Source organism: Geotrypetes seraphini, chromosome 10 (genome assembly GCF_902459505.1).
Source record: "Geotrypetes seraphini chromosome 10, aGeoSer1.1, whole genome shotgun sequence".
NCBI classification, from domain to species: Eukaryota; Metazoa; Chordata; class Amphibia; order Gymnophiona; family Dermophiidae; genus Geotrypetes; species Geotrypetes seraphini.
In genome coordinates this window covers 11,066,235-11,093,135 of record NC_047093.1, presented here as the reverse complement: position 1 = coordinate 11,093,135, position 26,901 = coordinate 11,066,235, and the positions used below count along the sequence as shown (strand labels likewise).

At 45.9% G+C, this 26,901-nt stretch overlaps 1 protein-coding gene across 2 annotated transcripts in view; it reads right to left on the bottom strand.

Annotated features, from left to right (window-relative positions):
* SLC39A11 (solute carrier family 39 member 11) overlaps positions 1-26,901 on the bottom strand; it is a 549,521-nt gene that overhangs the window by 68,532 nt on the left and 454,088 nt on the right. For both annotated transcript variants that reach the window (XM_033962153.1, XM_033962155.1), the window contains exon 7: positions 26,008-26,077. In XM_033962153.1, coding sequence (XP_033818044.1) covers positions 26,008-26,077 — 70 coding nt within the window. The remainder of the gene's footprint in view (positions 1-26,007; positions 26,078-26,901) is intronic.

Sequence of the window (26,901 nt, the reverse complement as noted above, 5' to 3'; positions counted from 1 at the left end):
AGGGGATATGATAGAGACTTTCAAAATACTAAAAGGACTCGACAAAATAGAGCAAGAAGCATCGTTATTCACGTTGTCAAATGAGACTCAGACAAGAGGGCACGGGCTGAAATTGAGGGGCGACAGGCCCAGGACGAATGTCAGGAAGTTCTGTTTCACACAGCGAGTGGTGGACGCTTGAAACGCTCTCCCGGAGGAGGTTGTGACGGAGACCTCCATTATGGGATTCAAGGGCAAGTTGGATGCACACCTCCTTGGAAATCACATTGAGGGATACAGATAAACAAGGTCTCATCTAGGAAAACCTAGATCTTCATCAGGAAGCACCTAGTTAAGCCTCCACGTGTGCGGGTCACCGGACTAGATGGACCAAGGGTCTGATTCGGTGAAGGCATTTCTTATGTTCTTATAAGGATTACTAGTAGGGAAGAAGTAGTTTAGGGTTGGTTACTTGATAGTGTCATTGGGGAGATATTAGTAGAGGGGTAGGAGGTCAGCTGGAAATTTGCATGGAGGGGGGGGAGGATGCGAGGGGGGGATAGGAAGGCTGTATAGTCTTTTTGAATAGCAGAGTTTTGATTTCTTTTCGGAATGATTTAAAGTCACTTGTAGTTGTCAACAGGTTGGAGATGGAGGGGTCCAGCTTCGCTGCCTGCGTTGCTAGGAGGCCGTCGTACATCTTCTTGCGCTGAGTTCCCTTGAGTGGTGGGTAGGAGAATAGGATCTGGGTTCTGGGCAGGAACCTTTTTTTTTTTTTATAATGGGCACAGATGCTGAGTGTGTTACACACGCACAATATTTACCCCATTAAAAAAAAAATATCCCCCCTCTCCGTCAATGACTGCCCTCCCCAACAAGCAACGATGAATGTGGCACCAGGAAATCGCCCCCCTCCCAACGAAAATTGGCAGGAGGGATACCCATTCCCTCCTGCCATGCCGCACCCCCCCCTCCCTCCCAGAGCAAAAAAAAAAAAAAAAAATTATTTTATATATACCCTGTATATATATGAATCGTGCAAGCACTAAGGCATGAGGTTATGAGAGGGGATTTCTGGGCTAAGACCCAGCACAGATGGTTGGCTAGTGTGAGACCTCAAACTGGTCAGAATTAAACTCAAATGATACATCTGATGGAATATAAAAATCCCTTGCACATTACCCAGGGCCTGAAGAATGTGGTGGTAAAAATCATTTTGGTTTTCTGGCATGAAGGTGTCCCCTGTGACTGCCTTTAGCCTCGTACTATGACAAAGGCTCCTTTCTTGTTGAGTTTAATAGCTCCAGTCCGCCTGAAGCAACGCAGCACTTTCATGGCCCAGGACTCAAGAGCCCAAATGACCGAGGCCCCAGCAACAACAGGAATTGAAAACTGCCCTCTCTCTTTTCTGGAGCGCAATCCCTTATGGGTCTAATATTAAAAAAAAAAAAAAGAGGAAGAAAGATGAGCTTCTAAACAAATGCCCTATTTTCAGCTGAAAATTCTTATTTTAAGAGTTTAAAAGTTAGGCTCATACATTTAGACCTTTCATTCATTTGCCTAGAGCTAAAAATCAATGCCAAGCAGTGGCGTAGCGAGAGTGAGTGGCACCTGCTTCAGTATTCCAGTAAGAGAACACGGCACAGGGAGACAAACACACTCACTCTCTTAAGATACTGTGACACCTTAATTACAGTTATGAACTTAAGAAAACCCTTACTGGGTCAGACCAATGGTCTAACAAGCCCAGTAGCCCATTCAAGGTCCCTAGTAACTGGCCAAAACCCAAGGAGTACCAACATTCCATACAGAATCCCAAAGAATAGCACGATTCCGGAATCCCAGAGAGAAGCAACATTCCATACAGAATCTCAAAGAATAGCACGATTCCGGAATCCCAAAGAGTTGCAACATTCCATAGTAACATAGTAGATGACGGCAGATAAAGACCCGAATGGTCCATCCAGTCTGCCCAACCTGATTCAATTTAAATTTTTTTTTTTTTTTTCTTCTTAGCTATTTCTGGGCGAGAATCCAAAGCTTTACCCGGTACTGTGCTTGGGTTCCAACTGCCGAAATCTCTGTTAAGACTTACTCCAGCCCATCTACACCCTCCCAGCCATTGAAGTCCTCCCCTGCCCATCCTCCTCCAAACGGCCATGCACAGACACAGACCGTACAAGTCTGCCCAGTAACTGGCCTAGTTCAATCTTTAATATTATTTTCTGATTCTAAATCTTCTGTGTTCATCCCACGCTTCTTTGAACTCAGTCACAGTTTTACTCTCCACCACCTCTCTCGGGAGCGCATTCCAGGCATCCACCACCCTCTCCGTAAAGTAGAACTTCCTAACATTGCCCCTGAATCTACCACCCCTCAACCTCAACCTCACAGAATCTCAAAGAATAGCAAGATTCTGGAATCCCAAAGAGTTGCAACATTCCACACAGAATCTCAAAGAATAGCAAGATTCTAGAATCCCAGAGGTAGCAAGATTCTGGAATCCCAAAGAGTAGCAACATTCCATACAGAATCTCAAAGAATAGCAAGATTCCGGAATCCCAGAGAGTAACAAGATCCTAGAATCCGAAAGAGTTGCAACATTCCTTACAGAATCTCAAAGCATAGCAAGATTCCGGAATCCCAGAGAGTAACAAGATTCTAGAATCCCAAAAAGTAGCAACATTCCATACAGAATCTCAAAGAATAGCAAGATTCCGGAATCCAAGAGAGTAACAAGATCATAGAATCCGAAAGAGTTGCAACATTCCTTACAGAATCTCAAAGAATAGCAAGATTCCGGAATCCCAGAGAGTAACAAGATTATACAACCCCAAAAAGTAGCAACATTCCATGCTACCAATCCAGGGAAAGCAGTGGCCTCCCCCAGGTCCCCCAGGTCTTTATCAATAACAGACTGGACTTTTCCTCCAGGAACTTGTCCAAACCTTTCTTAAAACCAGCTATGCTTTCCGCTCTTACCACCACGTCTGTCAATGCACCCCCTCCCCTGTCCTCTTCTCCACTCACCGCTCCTTCCCAACCCCCCTGCCGCACATGTACCCCATTCCCTTCCCCCATACCTCTTTTTCTGGTGTGAGCAGCATCACAAACTTGCTGCCCGCGTCTTGTCTGCTCTTCCTCTGACATTGCTTTCTAGGCGCGAGACCCGGATGTGATGTCAGAGAGAGCCAACACCGATGTGAGCAGCAAGTTTGTGATGCTGGGAAAATTAAAGAGGTACGAGAGAAGGGGCACAAGTGATAGGGAGGGTCGGAGAGGAGGACAGGTGCTGGCATCCCCCCTCCCTCAAGATGACACCCGGGTCGAACCGGCTCCCTCTTACTAAGCCACTGATGCCAAGTTCCTAACTTTTTTTCTCCCCACCCTAAATCTGCTTCTGCCATCTCTCACATTTTATGATATTTTGCATATAAACGTATGCGCTCTGCTTTAGTACATTTTCTAAGTCTCACAGACGCATAAATCCACTGAATATCAACCCTGTATGTCTAGTATGGAACGTAAAACTTTGTGAACGTTCAAGCTTATAAACTCCAAACAGCACCGCCGTCCCTTAGAAAGCCCTCTGCATGCTCTTCGCACGTTAGCGATGCAGTATGCGCGTTTCCCCTGCAATTTGGCTTTCTGATGGTTTCCGTGCAAATTCCATGCAACAATGCTGGAAGAATGAGCCAATTAAGTACAAAGGGCACCTGTGTTTTCTAGACTCGTAGCCTGGCGTACTCCCGGCTAGCTCGCCATCAGAGCAGGCTTTCGCTGCCAATTTCTGCTGGAGCTGTTCAAAAACCATTCATTTAGTTCCCTGGTGTGGGGCACAGGGAAGCTCAGGAATGCAGGTTTTGATCCAAACAGCTCCAGCATCATCTGGTTCCTTTTAATCAGTCACTCCAGGTGGAATTCTCTCCCCTTCCGCGACTTCAGGGGTAGATCAACACGAGCCGTGGATGACCTTGCCCTCACCTTCCTGCCTGGAGCTCAGCCAGAGACCGGCTCACAAGGTACCCTGGCTCACAGCTGCCTTTCTCAGTCCTGCTCCTGAGAGGGGACAGACATCTCGGGGGTAATTCTCTACAAGTCGCCAAAATTCGACACAAGGATGCTGCATGTTATAAGTGAATCCTATCGGCAACTTCATGTACAATTGCTGTTACAGAGTTTGGTATTCTATAACCTTAGCGCCTATGTTCTGAGCACGCCCCTGATCCGCATAAGCTCCTCCCATGTCCACACCCTTGCAGTTACGCCCTATAGAATTTGTGCTTGATCCAGACTATCTCAAGAAGACATTGAATGCTTGAGTGTTTGGAACGCCATTGGTAGGTGACTGCTACATTTCTGTTGTTTTCCCACAATAAAGTGCAGGTATTGAAGGTTCATTTAATAAAATACTGCGAGATTCTTTTTTGCATAAAATGTCTTTTTATCGATGTATCATTGTTTAGCGTGAAAACCTAAAAGTTCTAAAGAAATTTGCTCAATTACCGCATTTTCACATAGATAACGCGCACCCGTGTAAAACGCGCACATAGTTATAGTGCGCGGGAAACACAAATTTATGTAAAAAAAATTTAATATAGCGCGCACACGTGTATACCGCGCATGCTAAAACCTCCTCCCGCCTACTCCGAACCGGCATCCTCCCCCCCCCCCCGCTCGCTTACCCGCGTTTTACAACTTTTTTTTTTCAATCCGATCCAGCATCCCCCCTGCGAACCGGCATCCTCCCCCCCCCCCGCTCTCGTCACCCTCCTTCCCCCGCGATCCTACATCCCCCCAGCACCAAACATCTCTTACCCGATTGGGCACCGGCACCAGCACCAATGCACAGGTTGTGCCAGTGCCCGAAGATCCTCCCTCGTTGGTTTGGGCTGGGCTGGGCGGTGCGGTGCAGGAGAGATCCTCCTTCTTCCTGCGCCGGGCTGGACTAGGCTTTGAGCATTTGCGCATGCTCAAAGCCTTCTGGTCTCGCTCTCTCCGCGCGCGTTATATGCGTGAAAATACGGTAAGTCAAAATAATAGCAAATTTTAAGAAAAACGGAGCTTTATGTAATCAGTGGCTTTGAGCGACCCCAGGATGGGCATTAAAAAATATTACAAAATTATTTTCTGATCAAGCACACTCAAATTCATGGGAAAAACTTCAATTCAAAGAGTTTTAGGTTTTTGTGGACAACCCTAAGGAGCAATTTTGTATGCTGACAGCCTAACTTTTACTACTTGGGACCTGGGTTGGCCACTGTTGGAAACAGGATATTGGGCTTGATGGATCTATGTGGCATAAATGTGCATGAGTCGAGTCTCTTTCATTTGAAAGGAAGCTCTGGAATGAGAGGTGAGAGGCTCAGGAGTAATCTAAGGAAATACTTTTTTTTACAGAAAGGGTGGTAGATGCATGGAACCATCTCCCGGAAGAGGTGGTGAAGACAGAGACTGTGTCTGAAATCAAGAAAGTATGGGACAGGCACGTGGGATCTCTTAGAGAGAGGAAGAGATAATGGTTACTGTGGATGGGCAGACTGGATGGGCCATTTGGCCTTTAGCTGCCATCATGTTACAATATTTCTATAACCCTAAAGCTCTATGACCTCACAATGCAGGTGGAAAGAGCCTTAGCCTATGGGAAGAGGAGATGCAAATGTTAAGAGCCTTAGCCAATAGGGAGAGGAGGAGATAGTGGATGCTCTGGATGGGCCATTTGGCCTTTATCTGCCATCATGTTTCTATAACCATAAAGCTCTATGACCTCACAATGCAGGTGTAAAAAGACTTAGCCTATAGGAAGAGGAGATGCAAATGTTAAGAGCCTTAGCCAATAGGGAGAGGAAGAGATAGTGGATGCTGCGGATGGGCCACGTGGCCTTTATCTGCCATCGTGTTTCTATAACCCTAAAGCTCTATGACCTCACAATGCAGGTGGAAAGAGCCTTAGCCTATAGGAAGAGGAGATGCAAATGTTAAGAGCCTTAGCCAATAGGGAGAGGAGGAGATAGTGGATGCTGCGGATGGGCCATTTGGCCTTTATCTGCCATCATGTTTCTATGTTCCTTAAACTACAAGCATACCTGGGGTCACTGGAGAGTGCTTTATTGCTGATGCCCCCTATAAATGCTACCCCACCACTGGTCACCTGTGACTGAATGCTTTCATTCGCAGCATCCCATCTGTAGGACTCCTAACCCAGTTCAGCATCTGAAAAATGGTGGTTCAGTTTGTTATAAAAAAGTGAAATCTTACTTGTCCCAATAAGTTTCTGTTTTGGGCTAATTGATTTTATGATTCCGGAATATGTACCGGGCTGTCCATTTCACTTTTTGAATGTATTTTTGAAACGCAACAAGCAAAAAACAAAAGGAATTGACCCCAAAATATCCACAAAGAAGAAAATCCAGAGAAAACCAAAAAAACTCTGTGGAGTGACGATGTTCCCAAATGGACTTTATTTGAAAGTATCAAAGTTCCAAAGATACACTAAAATCATCCACATAAAAGCAAATCATCCACATGAGCCCCTTTGGAACTTTGATACTTTCAAATAAAGTCCATTTGGGAACATCGTCACTCCACAGAGGTTTTTTTTTTTGTTTTCTCTGTATTTTTGAAACTGCAGGATAGAGCACTTTTAATAATTTATTTCCAAAGACATGGCTATTATTTCATCCTTTTACCATTCAGCCACCTGCTCACTGGCTTATTTTTAACGTAAAACTACCTTGGGAGATTCTCTTTGAATTAAACAAGCCATGGAATAGTTAAGCTCTGGAACACGTTGCCAGAGGTTATGGTAAGAACGGCGAGCGTAACTTGTTTTAAGAAAGGTTTGGACAATTTCCTGGAGGAAAAGTCCATAGTCTGTTATTAAGAAAGACATGGGGGAAGCCACTGCTTGCCCTGGATCGGTAGCATGGAATGTTGCTACTCTTTGGGATTCTAGAATCTTGTTACTCTCTGGGATTCTGGAATCTTGCTATCCTTTGAGATTCTGTATGGAATGTTGCTACTCTTTGGGATTCCAGAATCTTGTTACTCTCTGGGATTCTGGAATCTTGCTATCCTTTGAGATTCTGTATGGAATGTTGCTACTCTTTGGGATTCCAGAATCTTGTTACTCTCTGGGATTCTGGAATCTTGCTATCCTTTGAGATTCTGTATGGAATGTTGCTACTCTTTGGGATTCTAGAATCTTGTTACTCTCTGGGATTCTGGAATCTTGCTATCCTTTGAGATTCTGTATGGAATGTTGCTACTCTTTGGGATTCCAGAATCTTGTTACTCTCTGGGATTCCGGAATCTTGCTATTCTTTGAGATTCTGTATGGAATGTTGCTACTCTCTGGGATTCTTTGTGGAATGTTGCTACTCTTTGGGTTTTGGCCAGGTACAAGTGACCTAGTGACCTGGATTGGCCACTGTGAGAACGGGCTACTGGGTTAGATGGACCATGGGTCTGACCCAGTAAGGCTATTCTTATGTTCTTATTAACCTGTCCAAAGCTTTTATTAAAACCCAAAACTTCTGTCAATGAGTTTCAGAGCTTGACTGTTCTTTGAGTGAAAAAAGATTGATAAAAACCCAAAAGTCTGACTAACAGTATTTAACTTGCTAATCTCAGTATTAAGATAGCATCACCATTCATAGCATATGAGAATATACAATACGGAGATTTGATTTTCATCTGTCTTTTGCCACTTGTGGGATACAGACCATAGTAGTCGGCCTGGTACTAGCCTTAGTTCCAAGTTTCTGGAGTTGCTGAATTTTCATCTGTCTTTTACAGGACACAGATCATATATAAACCACTTTGTTACCACAGAATGGCAGTATATCAGATTCCATCCCCTGCAAGAAGTACGTATGTGAAGTTCCCAAAACTCTGGAAAGACCGCACAACTGAACATAACCACTGGGTGGCACCAGAGAAGCACAAACTAAACTCTCTTCTGCCATCTCCACTCTCAGGGACATGGGGAAGGTATGCAAGAGATCTGAGCAAAACCAGAATAGTCAGCATTGAACAAACAAAACCAGAGCCATAATGATTCAATCTTTGCATAAAATCTGCAAGATTTATTTTTTTTCTGCATACATTTCATGTCAACTGAATTTACAAGGACATTCAAGCAAACAAGTAATAAAGCCGGGGCAGAGCCAGTCATACAGACAGCTGCCCTATTATAAGCATCCTTATAGGACTATACTGCTGGTGCACTTCACTCCAGCCTTCCAGCACCCCCGGCTATTTCAGGATTGAAAAGGCACACACAGCTATCAGTGCACCTCATTCCTGCCTTACAACACACAGTTGTCAGTGCCCCTCATTCCTGCCCTGCAGTATCCCTGGCTATTCCTGGACTGACTGTTTTTCAGTGCATCTCATTCCTGCCCCCTGCAATTCCAAGATTGAGAAGGCACACACTGTTGTTAATGCACCTTATTCCTACCCTGCAGTATCCCCGGCTATTCCAGGATTGAGAAGGCATACACTGTTGTCAGTGCACCTCATTCCTGCCCTGTGGTACCCCCGGCTATTCAAGGATTGAAAAGGCACACACTTGTCAGTGCACCTCATTCCTGCCTTACAGCACCCCTTGCAATTCCAGGATCAAGAAGGCATACACTGTTGTGAGTGCACCTCATTCCTACCCTGAAGTACCCTCAGCTATTCCAGGATTGAGCCAGGCTCACACAGTTGTCAGTGCACCTCATTCCTACCCTGCAGCACCTTCTGCCATTCCACTACCAACAGTCCCACATGAAACAGCTTTGCCAATGCTCCTGCAGGGCTCCTATTATAAGAACAGGACATACAAGCAAAGATCCACTATTTAGTAAGCAGTTTTATGCACGTCTGAGCATTTCATATAATGAACCAGTAAATGCTAATCCCACCATACAGTCTGCGTAAAATGTGTGTATACAGGTTGCCTGAACACGTGCTTGCCTGTATACACTCTGGGTATTAACCAACTACAATTTGATATTGCTCTTTATGTTTGAACGAGCCTGGCTGGCCTGGAACTTCCTCCCCGATGTTAGAATTGACGTCGGAGGTGAAGTCTTGTGAATCTGGCGCTTGTACGCACCAGGCCTGGCTTGGGGTAGGGAAAGAGTCGGGGAAGTGGAGGAATTGGCATGATGGCTTGGGGGGGGGGGGAGGCAGGAGGAGAGAAAGAAAGGCAGAAATAAAGGGGGGGAGGGGGCAGGGGAGAGAGAAAGAAAGACCGGAAGAAAGAAATATTGGCTTTACACAAGAAGGAAATGCAACCGAGACTCATGAAATCACCAGACAACAAAGGTAGGAAAAATGATTTTATTTTCAATTTAGTGATCAAAACGGGTCCATTTTGAGAATTTATATCTGGCTGTCTATATTTTGCACTATGGCCCCCTTTGACTAAACCGCAATAGCGTTTTTTAGCACATCGAGAGCAGCGCAGGGCATTCATCGCAGCTCCCTGTGCTAAAAAACGCTATTGCGGTTTAGTAAAAGGGGAGGGGGTATATTTGTCTATTTTTGTATAGTTGTTACTGAGGTGACATGGCGTATTTTAAAGTCGTCTGCCTTGGCCTCTGATAAAAACCCCGGTTCATAGACAAAACCGAGGAAGACAAAGGCGCGCGCCGACAACTGAGCGCAAGATGGAGGCACGCGCCGAAGAAAATGACAGTTTTTAGGGGCTCCGACGGGGGGTTTTGTTGGGGAGCCCCCCCACTTTACTTAATACAGATCGCGGCGGCGTTGTGGGTGGTTTGGGGGGTTGTAACCCCCCTCATTATACTGTAAACTTAACTTTTTCCCTGTTTTTAGGGAAAAAGTGAAGTTTTCAGTAAAATGTGGGGGGTTACAATCCCCCAAACCCCCCACAACGCGGCGCGATCTGTATAAAGTAAAGTGGGGGGGGGGGTTCCCCCCCACACACCCCCGTCGGAGCCCCTAAAAACAGTTATTTTCTTCGGCGCACGTCTCCGTGCTGCGCTCAGTTGTCGGCATGCGCCTTTGTCTTCCGCGGTTTTGACCCGACACCAAAAACCCCGAATACAAATGATAATTAACATTTTCTCTGCATACATTGTGCTCTGCGTTTGTTAAAATTTTATTGTTGGTAGATCATTTTGACTTGGTCATTTTAAAAGTGTGGGCGCCCCTGTTCTAGAGTGTCCTCTTGTGTATTACAAGCGACAGCACCCTCTGGAAATGCCACACCGTAGGAGCAATCAGCTGCACAAATACTGCTGCCAGGAGCCGCTCCTGCCACTCCCACGCTGGAGGGGCATTTTACCTTCCTCCCAGTGCCGTTGCTGGGTATTCACAGCCTGGACTCCTGGCCTTTAAATGTCTTACCACGAGAGCCATCGTTTATCTTTCGGACTTCTTTAAGCTGAAATACCAGTTGTCAGCTACAGACTGCTTCACTCCCGAGGCACTGGCTGAATTTCTTACGCAATTTCTTGTCTACCGGGTTCAGGCGCTGCCAATTCCCCACAGAACACTGTCCAGCCCAGCTCTTATTCCCATAACATCATGAGTTATTAACAGCACCTTAAGCTTATCTCCTGTGTGTCAATGGCTGGAGCACACGAGAGAAAAAAAACAGCGCCATTTATTAATAGATCAGGAAACCTGGCGTATGACAAATTTTTGTTTTTAGCGTCAGACACAGGGAGATAAGAGCCACTCTTACAGAGGGGTCAATGCTCAAAAGCTACCACCAGTGTCAACATGTGGTTAACGCTGGACTTGTGCACATGTTATTGTATGCCGAATGCTCAAATGGTTTCACCGCGGGTATTAACTCATGCTGAAATTAATACCACAGACCACATTAAACATAGAAACATGATGGCAGATAAAGGCCAAATGGCCCATCCAGTCTGCCCATCCGCAATAACCATGATCTCTTCCTCATCCCCCACCCCCCCCACTTCCTCCCCAAATAAAGGTTTTCACACACATTTAGAACAGGAAACTTTTTGCCAGGTCTGGGCAGCGTAGAAAGGTTGGTTGAGAGAAGCAGGGGTCTAAGCAGCACCCCCTGCTCTTCCTCTGCCCTGGACTGGCTCCATCCTATACAAACACCCCTCCCTCCACCCTGATATTAAACAAAAAAGATTCCAGAGTGCTCCAATGGCCCGCCCTCCCTCCAACCACCCAAATCACCGGTAGCCTACCTCTCCCCCCACTGTAGGTTCCAATCTCTCACCGTGCAAACCCAACCCAAGACCCACCACACGTGAAAGGAGGCAGGCATGATGCCCACTTACTCCTGAATCCAGGCAACATCATCTGCAAAATGGTGTCACCCTTCCCCATGCAGCAAAGTCCTCCTGCTCCTTCTCCTACACCCTGCCTGATGCGAATGCTGGCCTTAGGCCCCGCCCTGGTGCATCATGTGCCCAAATTGGCTCAGGCGCCTCAGGCTCCTTCCCTCTTGGGAGGAGCCTGAGGCGCCTGAGCCAATCAGGGACTTCCTTAGGGCAGAGCCTAAGAAGTCCCTGACTGGACAAACAAATCAATTGCCGTTTCAAAATTGGCCAGTAATCAGCCAACAGCGATTGAATCGCTAGCTTTAGTGAATCTGGGCCTTAGTTTGACCCCTGATGCAGGCCTGTTGGCTGAAACATGACGAGTCATTTATGCTTTTATTACAGCATTGTCCAATAAAGCCCGACTGGTGATTGTTTCCCAGTTTCCAAGATTGTGCCCACTCCGTTTCTTCCGTTGCTGGTGTTTCATTCACGGAGAGGTTTTGTTCTTCTGTTTCTTCTGCATTCAAAAGTTAAGCACCATTTGCAGAATCGCCCCCAGTTTTGCTTAAATCGAGTTAGGCGCCAGTGGCTATCTACAGCTTAGGCAACAGTAAGGCTTAGGCCAGGGATTTTTGGTATAAAATACCGGCACCTAAGGTGACTCAATCCATGCCTAAATTCCACCCCCAACCGTGCTTACTTTCCAGGTAGGCGCCTCGATGCAGAGGCCTACATCGTGCCTACTGGCAACTTACTTTTTCAAAATTGGCTTTTAATGGCGCTTTTCAATTACCAATGCTGACTGAATCAACTAAACAACTTACGTTAGGCGGCATTTCTAGGTGTTTTTTTAAAATTTTTTATAGAATCAGGGCCAAAATGTCCAATAATGTTTACTGCTGCTGTACAGGTGAAAGCTTCAACCAGGACCACCGGTTTCATTAGAAGAGACAGTGGCAGCCAAGATTTACGACGACGATCAAGAAAATCATTTTTAGTCCATAATTAAAGATTAACACACCTATGCTGCAATCAAAAAAGGACTAGGGCAAAAGAGGGAATATTTCCTGCATTTTTCAATTTCTCTCTGTAGTCAACAGACGCCTAGAAGCCGCCAGGGCCCGGGGACCGGCTGAGATGAATGGGAGCTGACACATCTCGTTCCATTAGACCAAAGAACAGTATAGATCACTCTGCTAGTATCCGTCACACATATATCACAGCCCATGTGTACTACAGCACAAGAGACTGCCGAACTTCAGCGTGATAAGGGAATTATCCTAGGGCCTTTTTCTCCATTTTGTATTTTTTGTTTTCCTTGTGGTTGATTTGATTTGTTCATTTGAAATAAAATGTAGAAATGGAATGGAAAAATACAACAAAGCAATATTAAAAAAAAGACATGACATACTGGGATCAGGATCAGCTCTTCTCCAACTGAGCATCATTAAATTTGAACAATGGGGTAGGAGTAATTCCAATCATTTTTCCTCTCAATCCCTTCTAGATCTTCATTTCAAGAAGGTACCAGTCTAGTCTGAGGTTCCACCAACTAGAGACTGACCAAAACTGATGGTTTTGGTTTCAACCAAAAACAAATTTGCAGCTGAAATTTGCCGGTCAGTTTTGGCTGGAACTGAAACCATCACCATTACTGTTACATCCAACGCCCTGGAAGAAAATGGGCCCCTCTGAGTTTCTGCTCCCTTACACTGCTAGAGATCTGGCCTTGCAGGTTGCCCAACCACCTGCAGGCCTTCCCCGAGTCTACCTTAAGAAGCCCTGGTGGTCTACTGGCCTCTCCAGGAGCAGGAACGAAGCCCATTCATTCCTGCCCAGAGCTGCTGCTCAGTCAAAATGGCTGCCAAGGCAGCATCACAAGACTGCTGTGGGAGATTCCAGCAGCCATTTTGCAATGAGAATCAGCAAATCAAGAGCAACTGGAGATTGCTCAAAATGGCCACCGTGGCCTCCTGCACTGGTCTACTGCAGGAGGTCCCAGCAGCCATTTTGGGATTGGAACCAGCATATACAGGACCGACTGCTTCTGCTTATACTTGTTAAGTTCTGGCTGTGGGAGGGGGAGGGGGTAAGCTAGAGAAAATATGAAACATTGTGCATATATTTTATAAAAGCAACTTATGTGCCTGATCCGTCTCCAGCAGTACACATATGCTCTTCCTCAAAATTATTCCTGCACCCAGGAAAATGCAAATTTACATGTGTATGTGCATATTTTTTTTTTTATATTCTTTATTCATTTTCAAGATTACATTAAGTGTTATAATATATTCATTCACATTAACAATAAATACATCATTTACAAACAATCATTGATACATTTCTTAAATTCTTATCCCCTCCCCTATCCCACCCCTCCTTCCCACATATTCCATTATCATATAAAACATGTAATAATAAAATCCCCCCTCCCTGCACCTTAAATTGATAAATATTTAAAAAATATTTAAAAAAATGCACACCCAAGCATTGACTCCTCCCCCAACTCTATGTACTCTGTCCTCAGGAACATCTACATGTTTAGAGGTTAATTCTACAAAGCAGGCCCTACCATTTACATGCCAATAACATGTATACATGTTTAGAATAAGAGCTTTACATGCATGTGAGCGCAAGTTATCTGTGGAAAAGCCAAAAATCCACCTAAGCGCTATTCTGTACATACGCACATCTCTTACATAGTGTTCACGTTACATGGGGTGGGAATCACACTTATACATCTAGGACTCGATATTCAAAATGATTTAAACAGCGAGGAGTGGTTCCTGGCCATTTACACTGCTGGAGCTAACGGGGCATTTTCAGTGGCACTTTACCGGATAGCGCTGCTGAAAATGCCTGCTCGCGCCTAAGCCAAAACCGAGTATCTTGGTGGAGTTAGCACTTGGCTGGTTAAGATAACTGCATAAAACACAATCCTGTCTTTATGTGGTTCTTCAATCAGTTAAATGTGCTGAATATCGCACTTAACCAGCTGTATTTTCACCAGCTCTGGACACCTGGAGATTCAGTGCCGGAGCCCGAACTTGGCCCATCATTGAATTTCCAGGTATAAAGACAGCAGCGGTCAGCAAAGCGTTGATTGCAGCCGGCAGAATATTGGACTCCTAACTTCTTGGACTCTGGTCGTGCTTAAATGCCAGATGTTTATCAAAAAATATTTCTACACCGCTTAAGCTACAAATAAGAACAAAGCGGTTTACAAAAATAATTCAATGCAGTAAAAAAAAGAATTCCATTAAAAACAGGAAAGATAATTCAAACCCACCAGATAAAATATAAATTCAAATGCAGAGAATTCAGTCAGCTGAGTTGCGGAAAAAACAAAGCCCACACCCACTGCAGAGGAGATGAAATCCATGGACAGTTCTAGAAGTGGACACCCCAATAATGTGTGTTAAGACGTGTTTTCTAGTTGTTGTTTTTTGTTCTTGAGAGTATGTTTGTATTTGTGGGCAGTAATTTTATTATATGTGTTATCTTGTTACCAGCATAGAATTGCTGAATATACAGGCTATACATTTTTTTTAAATAAAAAATATGCAATGTAAGGTTAGTAGTTTATAAGGGAAAACAAAGTTCTACTTTCCCTTGGAAACCAGGAACACCGATACAGAATCACCCCCGTAGAGAATCCTTTATATTAGAGAATGACATAGGGACAAATATTCCCCATCCCCGCGGGGTCTCTCTATCCCTGTCCTGTCCCCGTGAACTCTGTTCCTGCCCCATTCCTTCAAGCTCTCTCCTCATATGCACAAGCCTCAGACACTTTAAAATTCTAATTAGCAACATTCTAGAGCTCAGATTGTGATGTCATAATGCCTCATTCCACCAATGCCTAAGCTCCGTCCCAGTGGGGTACCAAGGGGGGCGGGGGGGGGGGGGGAGGTCCGCCCCGGGTGCAGCCTTAGGGGGGTGCACAGTCGGCCCAGTCTCTATCGCACTCTCTCCCTCCTTACTGCCGCCCTCCTTTGTGGCGTTTTCACACCCCCCCTTACCTTCATAGCGCTTTCACCCCCCTTCAGGCCCGGCCCGACAAACCTCCCTGCCCTGTGGCCGGCGATGTCTAAACTGCCGCCTTAGGGCAGCCGGAACGTTGTAATTGCATATGGCTGCTGTAAAGGTCGTCTCTGACGCAAGTGGAAGTTGCATCAGAAATGACCTTTACAGCAGCCATATGCAACTACAACACTCCGGCTGCCCTAAGGCGGCAGTTTAGACATCGCCGGCCATAGGGCAGGGAGGTTTGTCAGCCCGGGCCTGTTGGGGGGGGGGTGTGAAAGCACCACGAAAGTAAGGGGGGTGAAAGCGCCACAAAGGTAAGGGGCAGGGAGGGAGAAAGGGAGGAAAGGTGGGGTGGAAAGGAAAAGACGCTTAAGGGAAATGGGTAAAACAGAGGGGGGAGAAGGATGCTGAAAGCACATGGGGAAGACAGAGGGGGGAGAAGAAGCTGAAGGGAAATGGGGATGACAGAGTGGGGAGAAGACGCTGAAGAGAAATGGGGAACAGAGAGTGGGGAGAAGATGCTGGAAGGGAAGAAGACAGATGCCAGACTATGGGGGGAAGAAGAGGGAAGAAGATGGGTGCCAGACCAATTTGGAAGGGGGGAGAAAGGGCAGATGATGGAAGTGGAGAGAAGGGGGAGGGAGAAGAGGGCAGATGATGGAAGTGGGGGGAAAGAGAGAGAAGAGGGCAGATGATGGAAGTGAGGAGAGAGAAGAGGGAAGATGATGGAAGTGAGGAGAGAGAAGAGGGCAGGTGATGGAAGTGGGGAGAAGGGAGAGCAAATGCTGAATGGAAGTGGAGAAAGAGAACTGGATAGAAGGAGGGATAAAGAAAAAGGACATATGCTGGATGGGGGAAGAAGATAGAGTTAGTGAGATAGTGGAGGGGTGAAAGAAAGGGGTGGCATGCTGTGTGTAGACATAGTGAAAAGAGGGAAACTGAGGACTGCATAGTAAGAAAGAATTTAATTTAGACGAAGGCAGAAAATAAAGAAGGAAGACCAGAGAAGGGAAGAGAGAGAGATGCCAGAGAACGGGGAAGGAGACAGAGATATCAGATCTGAGCGGAGGAAATGAGAAGAGAGAGATGCTAAAAACCACAGGGGGGGGAGGGAAAGAGAGATGAAAGGAGAAAGATGCCAGACCATGAGGGAACAGAGGGAAGATGATTGGTGCCAGACCAAAGGGGGGGGTCTAGAGGAGAGATGGCAGGGGAAGACAGTTTCTGGAAGGGGCAGATAGTGGATGGAACGGGCAGATGCTGGAAGGAAAAGAGTAAAAAGAAGATAAAAGCAGAAACCAGAAACAACAAAAGGTAGAAAAAATCATTTTATTTCTATTTTGTCATTAGAATATATCAGATTTGAAATATATATCCTGCTAGATACATAACTGGGAACTGCAAAGCCCAGGCAGTGCTTCTTTAGCTTCTAGTTGCTTAGGGTTCTCTCAGACCAGGGGGCAGTTGCCCTAGTTGCACTCCCCTAACACTATTCCTGTCATGTGTGACTGCAGTATTCTGTTAGCATGATATTTATGTGGAGCATTCTATAATAATTTGGCTTGTTCAGTTTTCTTGGTAGTAGAGGGGATATATGTGAAGGAGAGGGGAGACAGGGGTTTTGTTGGTCCTTGCTCTGTATATTTATATTTATAAAATGACAATTGTACAGAATATTGTTTATTTTTATACTTTAATAAAATATGTTCAATATAAAATCATAACTGAGACTTGTGTGGATGGGATCAGATGGTTTGCGGGGACTGTCTTAGTAGTTTGCCGGTCCACAAAATAATTATTTTATTTCTACCGGTCCACTGGTGTAAAAAGGTTGAAAAACACTGCTCTAGAGCAGAGTCGGCAGCTGCGCTGAGGTGCAGGAAGGTCCCCCGATGACTCGTCTGCCGGCTTTGCTCTAAAAGAAGTAAGTTATGTCGGACGGGGTAACTTACTTCTTCCGGAGCAAAGCCTGGAGTCATCGCGGGACCTTCCAGCACGTGGCTGCCGACTCTGCTCCAGAGCTAGTACGTCAGAGTGGGGTGGACCGGCAGCCAGCAGCTACAGTCATCGCGAGAAAGGAGCAGGACTGCTGGAATGAAAGAGTGGTGCAGGGAGAGAAAGGGGGCAGGGTGGTATGGAAGGGTAGTGCTGATGGAAATGATGTACAGGGAAAGGAGAGACAGACATAAGGGGGAAAGATACTGGATGGAATTGGATCGGAGGGAAAGAAAGAGGGCAGATGCTGATTGAAAAGGGGTGGATGGAGAGAGAAAGGGCAGACATTGGATAGTAGTTTGGCGGGTAGAGGGGGAGCCTATGCTGGGTAGAAGTGCAGATGGGAGAGATAAGGGAGCAAATGCAGGAAGGAAATGGGAGGAGAGAAAGAGGGGAACAGACGATGGAAGTGGACAGAGAGAGGAGAAGGTACTAGATGGAAGGGGTAGAGAAAGAGGGCATATGATGGAAGGAGGGGATAAATAAAAGGAGGGCACATGATGGGGGAAAAGGATTGAGTTAGGGAAATACTGGAGGGGGTGAGGGAAAGAGGTGGCGAGCTGTAGGTAGACAGTAAAAAAGGAAATTGATGAGAGGGTAGTAAGAACGTAATCTAGATGGATGCAGAAAATAAATTGGAAAGGAAAATGAGGGAAGAAAGGGATTGCAGAAGAGAGGTGTGGGAGAGGGAAGGAGAGGAAAGAGATGCCAGACCAATGGGGGTGAAAGGAGAGATGGAAGGGGAAGGCATACAATTTCTGGAAGGGGCATAGAAGGAGAGAAGATGCCATATAGGGGCAGAGAGATGGCAGACAGTGGATGGAAGGAAGAGAGTAACAAGAAGATGAGGAAAGCAGAAACCAGAGAAAACAAAGGTAGAACAAAAATTTTCTATTTATTTATTGCTTTAGGAGACATGTGTCACTGTTTCTATGGTGTTGCATGGTATGCAGAGTCCAGCTTCTTGCTGGTTCAATTTAACCTTTGTCTATGTATTTCTATTTTATCCCCCTTTTACAAAACTGTGGAGCATTTTTTGGTGGTAGCAGCTCGAATGCTCAGAAATCTATGAGCGTCGGAGCTGTTACCACTGTGACTAAAATTCACACTACAGTTTTGTAAAAGGGGGAGGGGTTAGTTTGTGATGACATATTCCATACTAGGCGAAGGTGTTTTCTGTGTTCTGTGTGTTCGAAAGACATGGTTTTCTGTTAGGATTGATGATGTAGGATTGATCTGTACTAGTCTGGCTTGTTTAGTTTTACAATGGGTGTATTGATATTGTACTGCTCACTGCAGTATGTAAGATGCTACCTTTTCCTAGGCACTCATGTGTGAAGTGTGGCTTGTTACTAAAAATCATGTTTTTGTACAGATGAGGGGGGGTGCCAAAAAATGATGGGCCCCGGGTGTCACATATGCTATGTACACCACTGCTCCTTCCTCAAACCCTTTCAAATCCTAAGTAGCAGCATTCTAGAGCTGAGATTGTGATGTCATTAATGCCTCATTCCACCAATGCCTAAGCTCCGTCCTCATCTGCACAAGCCTCAAGCACTTTAATATAATAAGTAGCAACATTCTAGAGCTCAGATTGTGATGTCATAATGCCTCATTCCACCAATGCCTAAGCTCCGTCCTCATCTGCACAAGTATCAAACCCTTTAAAACCACAAGTAGCAACATTCTAGAGCTCAGACTGTGACGTCATAATGCCTCATTCCACCAATGCCTAAGCTCTGCCCTCATCTGCACAAGCCTCAAACACTTTAAAACCATAAGTGTTCAAGGTTTTGCAGTTAAGGCAGAGTTTACAGGAATGGGTCAGGGGCAGTGACAAAACTCACGGGGATGGGATGGGATGGGAAAAATTTGTCCCTGTGTCATTCTCTATGTATAACGCTGGGTCAGTTTTATTAGAACACATAGGTGGAATGAGGGACATAGGATGAAGGTGAAAGGGGACAGATTCAGGAGTAACCTGAGGAAATACTTCATGGAAAGGGGGTGAATTCACAGATGTTCATTCCCTGTATGCATAGTTTTTTGGCCCACTCAAACACGCTCAGAACAGGCCTAGCTAGATGCTTCTGCTTTAGGCTTGTACACCCCGACCTTGTAACATCTGGAATACACATCTATGAGGCCGATAATGCTTTTAAAACAGCCACCATAGATTTACAAGCCGGAAACTGATGATACCCCAGTTCAGATCTGCTGAATAATCCCAGTACAAGTTTTTTGTGTCCTTTATAAGGCTTTGATTGCCGTTTCTCCTCACACGATTAACACCTCTTGAAATGCACCACAAACTCTGAATCACTCATGTATTGTGGTATCCCTGAGGCATCTGTCTGCAGACTGTGTAGCCCCCCTCCTTCCCCCCTCCAGGCTCCTTTTTCTCTGGAAAGGTTAGTGTGAGGGGGAAAGTGTCTAGGAGCATTCCGGAGATATTCCTTTTATCGACCCAGATTGCCAAGCTGGCATTTCGAGCAGCCCTTCAAATTCTAGCCTTAAGCGTAGCGAAGAATCTCTCAGATCTCCCACAGATCTACGGAAGTGGACCTTGAGGAGCAAAACGATACTGTGCTATAGCAGGACGTGTTTGCCCACTCCTACTCTAGCCAAGGATTTTCAAGCACCGTTCTGACCTCATAGGCGAGGGCCTTAAATTAGCCCCCTTATTTTTTTCCCTCCTGCGACTCTAACTTATCTATCTGCTCCATCTTTGCTTACACCCCAGGCTGACTATTAAATTGTTTTATTGTGTATTGTGTTGACATTGTAATGTAGCATACTATGCCTTACTCTGTATTTATGTATTTAACATTTATATTCTGCTTAAGACCCAAGCGGATCACAATTTAGAACTTTAATATATAGAGTAACATAGTAGATGACGGCAGATAACGACCCGAATGGTCCATCCAGTCTGCCCAACCTGATTCAATTGAAATTTTTTTTTTTCTTCTTAGCTATTTCTGGGCAAGAATCCAAAGCTCTATCCGGTACTGTTCTTAGGTTCCAACTACTGAAACCTCCGTTAAAACCTACTCCAGCTCATTTACACCCTCCCAGCCATTGAAGCCCTCCCCAGCCCATCCTCCACCAAATGGCCATACACAGACACAGACCGTGCAAGTCTTCCCAGTCCTGGCTTTAGTTCTTCAACATTTACTATTATTTTCTGATTCTAGATCCTCTGTGTTCATCCCACGCTTCTTTGAACTCCGCCACCGTTTTCCTCTCCACCACCTCTCTCAGGAGCGCATTCCAGGCATCCACCACCCTCTCCGCAAAGAAGAATTTTCTTACATTGCTCTTGAATCTACAACCCCTCAACATATTAAATTAAGGTACATTGAGCTTCTCTCTCTGTCCTAAATAGGCTCATAATCTAAACTAGAGTGCCTAATAAAAAATGATCATGAAATGTATACAGTGGTATAAAAAAAAAAAAATCAGAAAGAGAGATAGAAGAAAAAAGTACAAGAAATAAAATAGAAAAGCAAAAAATTAAACAAAACCTGTCAAAATATTCAAGCAAAACTAAAATAAGATGAAAAAGAAAATCAATTGCAGTCTGCATGTTGCATGGCTGCAAAACATTCAGGAAGTATAGCACAATAGTAGGAATTCAGATATCTGGGATGGTCTATTGCTCATGCCTGACTTATCCTGGCCGTACACCGCCTCGAGCGAATTCCTTCAAAACGTCCAGTCTTGCAGGAAGGTGGCAAAATTAGTGCCTCATGTTGGCTGTAAGTGGAAGGGGGCGAGAGCAGCTGGATTTGGGCAGAAGTATACGGCCTCAGCGGGGGATGCAGAAAGCCTCGCGGGAAAGCCGTGCACAGATGTCTGAGCACGCGGTTCCTACTGCGGGTGAAACGGCTCAGAACGCAGCAAGTCATATGCAAATTTTATGTAAGACACATCTGCAGCAAAAATAGGGGTGGGGGGGGGGGGGTGTGTGCACAAGGTTTTGCGGTAAGCGCGTCTTCTTGTGTGCGTGTCTGAAACCAAAACAGAAAACGTCAGCACAGTGATGTAGTAAGGGGTGAAAGAGCCCCCACCTTCACACTCACGTTCTCCCTCCCCCTTCCCCCACCCCCGGTACCTCTAAATCTTTGCCAGCGCGAGTGACTTCTTTAGCATGCTCCTTGCACCAGTGTTGGATTTCCCTCTGATGTTACTTCCTCGTCCTGTGACCCGGAAGTGATTCAGGAGGGGAGAAAGGGGTTGGGACTTGTACACTGCCTGTTTGTAGTTACACAACCACACTCAAAGCAGTTTACATACAGGTACTTCAAGCAGTGGGCTCACAGTACCTGGGGCAGAGGAGGATTAAGTGACTTGCTCAGGTTTGCAAGGAGCAGCACAGGGATTTGAACCCACAACCTCAGGGTGCTGAGGCTTTAGCTCTAACCACTGCACCACTCTATCCTCTGATACAATAGCAAAAGTGAGCCAAGTATAGAACAATGAAGCCATTGTGACATCACTGATGAGGTTGGCTCTTATTGGTGGAATTATGGAGGCATTATGATACCAGGGAAAGGGGTTGGGACAACCACACTCAAAGCAGTTTACATACAGGTACTTCAAGCATTTTCCCTTTTGTCCCGGTGGGCTCATGTACCTCGGGCAGTGGGGGATTAAGTGACTTGTCCAGGGTCAAGGTTTGAACCCACAGGGTTTGAACCCACAACCTCAGGGTGCTGAGGATTTAGCTCTAACCACTGCACCACTCTGACACAATATCAGAAGTGAGCGAAGTATAGAACAATGAAGCCATTGTGACATCACTGATGAGGTTGGCTCTTATTGGTGGAATGAGGCATTATGACATCAGAGAAAGGGACTTGTATACCACCTTTTTGTAGCTTTATAACCACACTCAAAGCGGTTTACATACAGGTACTTCAAGCATTTTCCCTATATGTCCTGGTGGGCTCATGTACCTGGGACAGTGGGGGATTAAGTGACTTGCCCAGGGTCGCAAGGAGCAGCGCAGGGTTCAAACCCACAATCTCGGGTTGCTGAGGCTGCAGCTCTAACCACTTCGCCACACTTTCCTTCCAGGATGGTGCGAGCAACAGGCAGGAGAAGTTGCTCGTGCTAGCAAAGATCTACAAAGAAACATGATGGGGGAGCAGGATGGCGCGAGAGTGGCGTGGTGGGACAGAGAGGTACCGGCGTCCGCTCTGCCCCCCCCCCCTCAACTAACTACACCACTGCTTCAGCACCTAACATTTTAAATGTGCACTTGAAATTTTTGAGGGGCTCCTAGTTAGGCGCCGATGTGCATGTTTGCTTTCAGTTTTCTTCACACACTTTTGTTACTCACTATGAACTAGATTCTGTGGGTTAAATTCATGAACCTGCCTGATCCGGGCCTGATGAATTCAGGCAACTTCAATATGCAGATGGGGCGATTGGAGGAACGCCCCCATCTGCCGGCATGGATCGCAGGTCTGCAATCCAAACGCATGCGCAGACCATCTGTAGATGGTCTGCACGTGCGTCTGGACTTGTCTAGCCGCGACTTTTTTTTTTAAACTTTACTGCACGCGCCCTCCTGTTCTCCCCTTCCAAGCCCTGCTCTCTGCCGCCTTCCCTGCAGTGCGAGCCCACGGGTTTAAAGCGGGGTTGCACTGCGGCATGCAGCCCCGCTTTAAACCCGCGGGCTTGCACTGCAGGGAAGGCGGCAGAGAGTAGGCGCTCGGGGCAGAAAGCAGGGCTGAAAGATCGGGGCAGAGCAGGGTGGTATTTGGAGCGAACAGACAGGAGACACAGGACAGAGCAGGGCGGCATTCGGGGAGAGCAGGCAGGTGACAGACTGGGGCAGAGCAGGGCTTCTATGGAGCTGGAGAGTTGGAAAGATATTTTCGACTGGTCTCCAGCAGTCGCTTCTTGGGTTGATCAGCCAGCCCAGTCGGTTTACAATTTTTGGTTGATAAATCACGTCATTGTCCAATTTGCATGCGTTTCTCCTCATTTGCATGCAAGGATTCAAAGCGGACCGCTAGAGGTTGGTAAATGGGGCTGGAGGGAAATTTGATCGTAAAGGGGTCGCAAACTGATCGGTACACGATCGGTTTGCTTTGTGAATGTAGCCCTGTAACTGGTGTCTAGAAAAAGACAAACGCCTAAAGTTGGCCACCTATTGTATGTCCATCACGCCTAACTTAAAACAGGCACCCGTAATGTACGCCAGGGTTTAAAAGGCCTACATTATAGGCGCCTAAGTTAGGACGACCATATTTTTCTCTGGGAAACCCCAGACACCCAAGTCCGCCTCATTCCACCCTCTGCGGGGACGGGGACAAATTTGTCCCCACGTATCATTCTCTAGTTCCAGTCATAAGATTCACTAAGGAGAAGCTCCTTCCTGGTTAAATGACCTGTGACCAGCAATCTCTCATATTCACCACCACTTAACTGGGCAGGGCCACTGATTAGAAACATAGAAACATAGAAAGATGACGGCAGAAAAGGGCCACAGCCCATCAAATCTGCCCACTCTATTGACCCACCCCATTGAGTGCTAGTGACCCAGTTCCTTAACTTGACCCTCGTAGGGATCCCACGTGTATGTCCCATTTATTCTTAAAATCAAGCACGCTGGTGGCCTTGATCACCTGCACCGGAAGTTTGTTCCAGTGATCTACCACCCTTTCCGTGAAGAAATACTTCCTTGTGTCACCACTAAATTTCCCCCCTCTGAGTTTGAGGGGGTGCCCCCTTGTGACCGAGGGTCCCTTGGGAAAGAATATATCATTTTCCATCTCGACGCGACCAGTGACGTACTTAAATGTCTCAATTATGTCGCCCCGTTCTCTGCGCTCCTCCAGGGTATAGAGCTGCAGTTTGCCCAGTCTTTCTTCGTATGAGAGACCCTTGAGTCCGGCGACCATCCTGGTGGCCATCCGCTGGACCGATTCAGCTCAAAGCACGTCTTTCCGGTAATGTGGCCTCCAGAATTGCACACAGTATTCCAGATGAGGTCTCACCATGGTTCTGTAGAGTGGCATTATGACTTCAGGTTTGCGGCTGACAAAGCTTCGATTGATACATCCCATCATTTGCCTTGCCTTAGATGAGGCCTTCTCTACTTGTTTAGCAGCTTTCATGTCTGCACTGATGATTACCCCCAAGATTACTGCCACTTTCTGGCCGTGCTGCAAGTTGGCTAGAGTGGGGCATTACATGTGTAGAGTTAGGAAGGGGCCCGAATTTTTGTGGGTACCACCAATATTCATTCCTGGTGTCCACAAGGCTAACTGGGCATGCAGGACCACACAAACAGCAGGTATTAGCATTGAATGTAAACAGCTTACGCTATACCATATACCATATATACTCGAATATAAGTCGATCAAAATATAAGTCGAGACCCCCATTTTTCCTCCAAAAAGGAGGAAAAAAAAAAATGGTTGACTCGAATATAAGTCGGCGGCTTAATATTCAAGTGTCCTGCCCTGCCAAGTTCTGCAACCAGCCCCCTTCCCTCCCCGCCCTGCACTCAGTCCCATTCCCTACCAGGCTGTGAACCAAGCCCCCCTCCCTGCCAGGCTTTGAACACTGTTCCACCTTCCTTCCCTTTACCCTCTTCCCCCTAAAAAGAGCCAACCTCATCAGTGATGTCACAACAGCTTTATTGTCCCGTACTCCCCTCTGCCCTCTAACCCAGCCAGCAGATTAACCCTTCCCCTTAACTTAAACCACCTAGTGGTAATTATTAGTGTCGGTCGGGGCAGGAGACGAGAGGGATCCCTCCTGTCCCGGCCTAAGCGCAGGTCTGCAGGAAGTCTTGGAGGGTTTTGGGTGGTCACTGGGGGATGACCCAAATATAAACCGGGACCCCCCAAAAATCCTGGTTTATATTCAAGTATATATGGTAAGTGGTTTATAAATATTAAAAATAAATAAATAAATATATATATTCCACACTGTGATGCAGGCATTGATATTAGGTAGGTTAGACTATTGCAACGCATTGTATTTGGGAGTGGTGAAAACAAAGAGTAGGTCGTTGCAGATTTTGACGAATTCTGCTGAAAGATTGATTGTGGGGCGCTAGAGAATGACACAGGGACAAATTTGTCCCCGTCCCCGCAGGAACTGAAGTTTCCCATCCTGTCCCCATGAGTTTTGCGCCTTCTCTGTCTTAACTGCACAAGCCTCAAACACATGATTTGAAAGCGTTTGAGGCTTGTGCAGATGAGGACGGAGCTTAGGCATTGGTGGACTGAGGCATTATGACATCACAATTTGAGGCTTGCTCAGATGAGGACGGAGCTTAGGCACAGGTGGAATGAGGCATTATGACATCACAATCTGAGCTCTAGAATGTTGCTACTTATGACTGTAAAGTGAGCCCAGGCATGGCTTGTCACTGAATATTTGGGCCAATTTAGCCGGTGACAGTCAGAATTTAAAAAATGCTAACCACCATCAGCTGAATGTGGTGTACTAATGTACCATTTTAACATAGGTTAGTCAACAGACCTAAAAGTGTTTGTAAAACTCTTTGATGCACCAAATCAGTGACCCCCAACTCTGGTCTTCATCAGCCACCACCAGATTTGCGTGGCAGGATTTCACGATACATACGAGTGAGTTATATTTGCATCTCAATGGTGGTTAGTCACACACGCACTCACTGTACACACAAACCAAGCGTTCCATGCATACCCAGTGTCCCAATTTCCATCTCCCTCTGCCCAGATCCTACCTGGCATTTTCAAAGGTTGCAGAAGCGGTTTTTCCAACTGCGCCAAATCCAACACCAACGGCCAGGCCCTCTGAAACCAAACAACACAGAAATAAGTCACAGAAGAAAACCAGAGGGGTAACTGGAACAAGGCACCTTACAGGATTATTTCAGTGACTCCAGTGGGCATCTCTCTCCCTCCTTCCTGGACCAGCATTCCACCTCAGTCAACATTTAGCAGCTGGTTAGAATTGCTATTGAAAAGGGAAATCCTTCCAATGTGGGCTAATCCCCTTTTTTCACAAAAGATGAGAAGATGTACAAGTAATTATTTAGCTCTCTGGATCACAATGGGATTCCTCTACTACCACTATTTATCATTTCTATAGTGCTGAAAGGCATACGCAGTGCTGTACATTTAACCGTCAATAGACGGTCCCTGCTCAGAAGAGCTTACATTCTAATTTGGACAGACAGAAAGGCTATCTCAGGGTTGGGGTGTTTCCCCTAGTGGTCTCTTAAGACCTCACATGCCAGGAGCTCTCTGATCTCCACTCCAGTGAATCCCATTAGGGAGCTCAGCCTCCATGAAGCAAAGTCAGGAAACAATTGGAAACAGAGAAAGCATAATTTACCCTTGAAATAACCGAACAAAGGATTTAGGTATAAAATACATATCGCCAGAACTACACACATGCTTTTGCTGACGGTGTTCAATATTTTATATGGTCAAGGACCACCTTATCTGCTGGATAAGGAAGCAGTTTTACCATCAATTTCCCTCCCTAAAATAAATTAGGTCACTTACACAATGGAATGCATCTTCTTATTACCAGGCACCTCTAATCTGGAATGATTTACTGTTTTTAATTAGATCAGTTTTTAGGAAGCTTTTAAAAAACATCTTTACTTAAG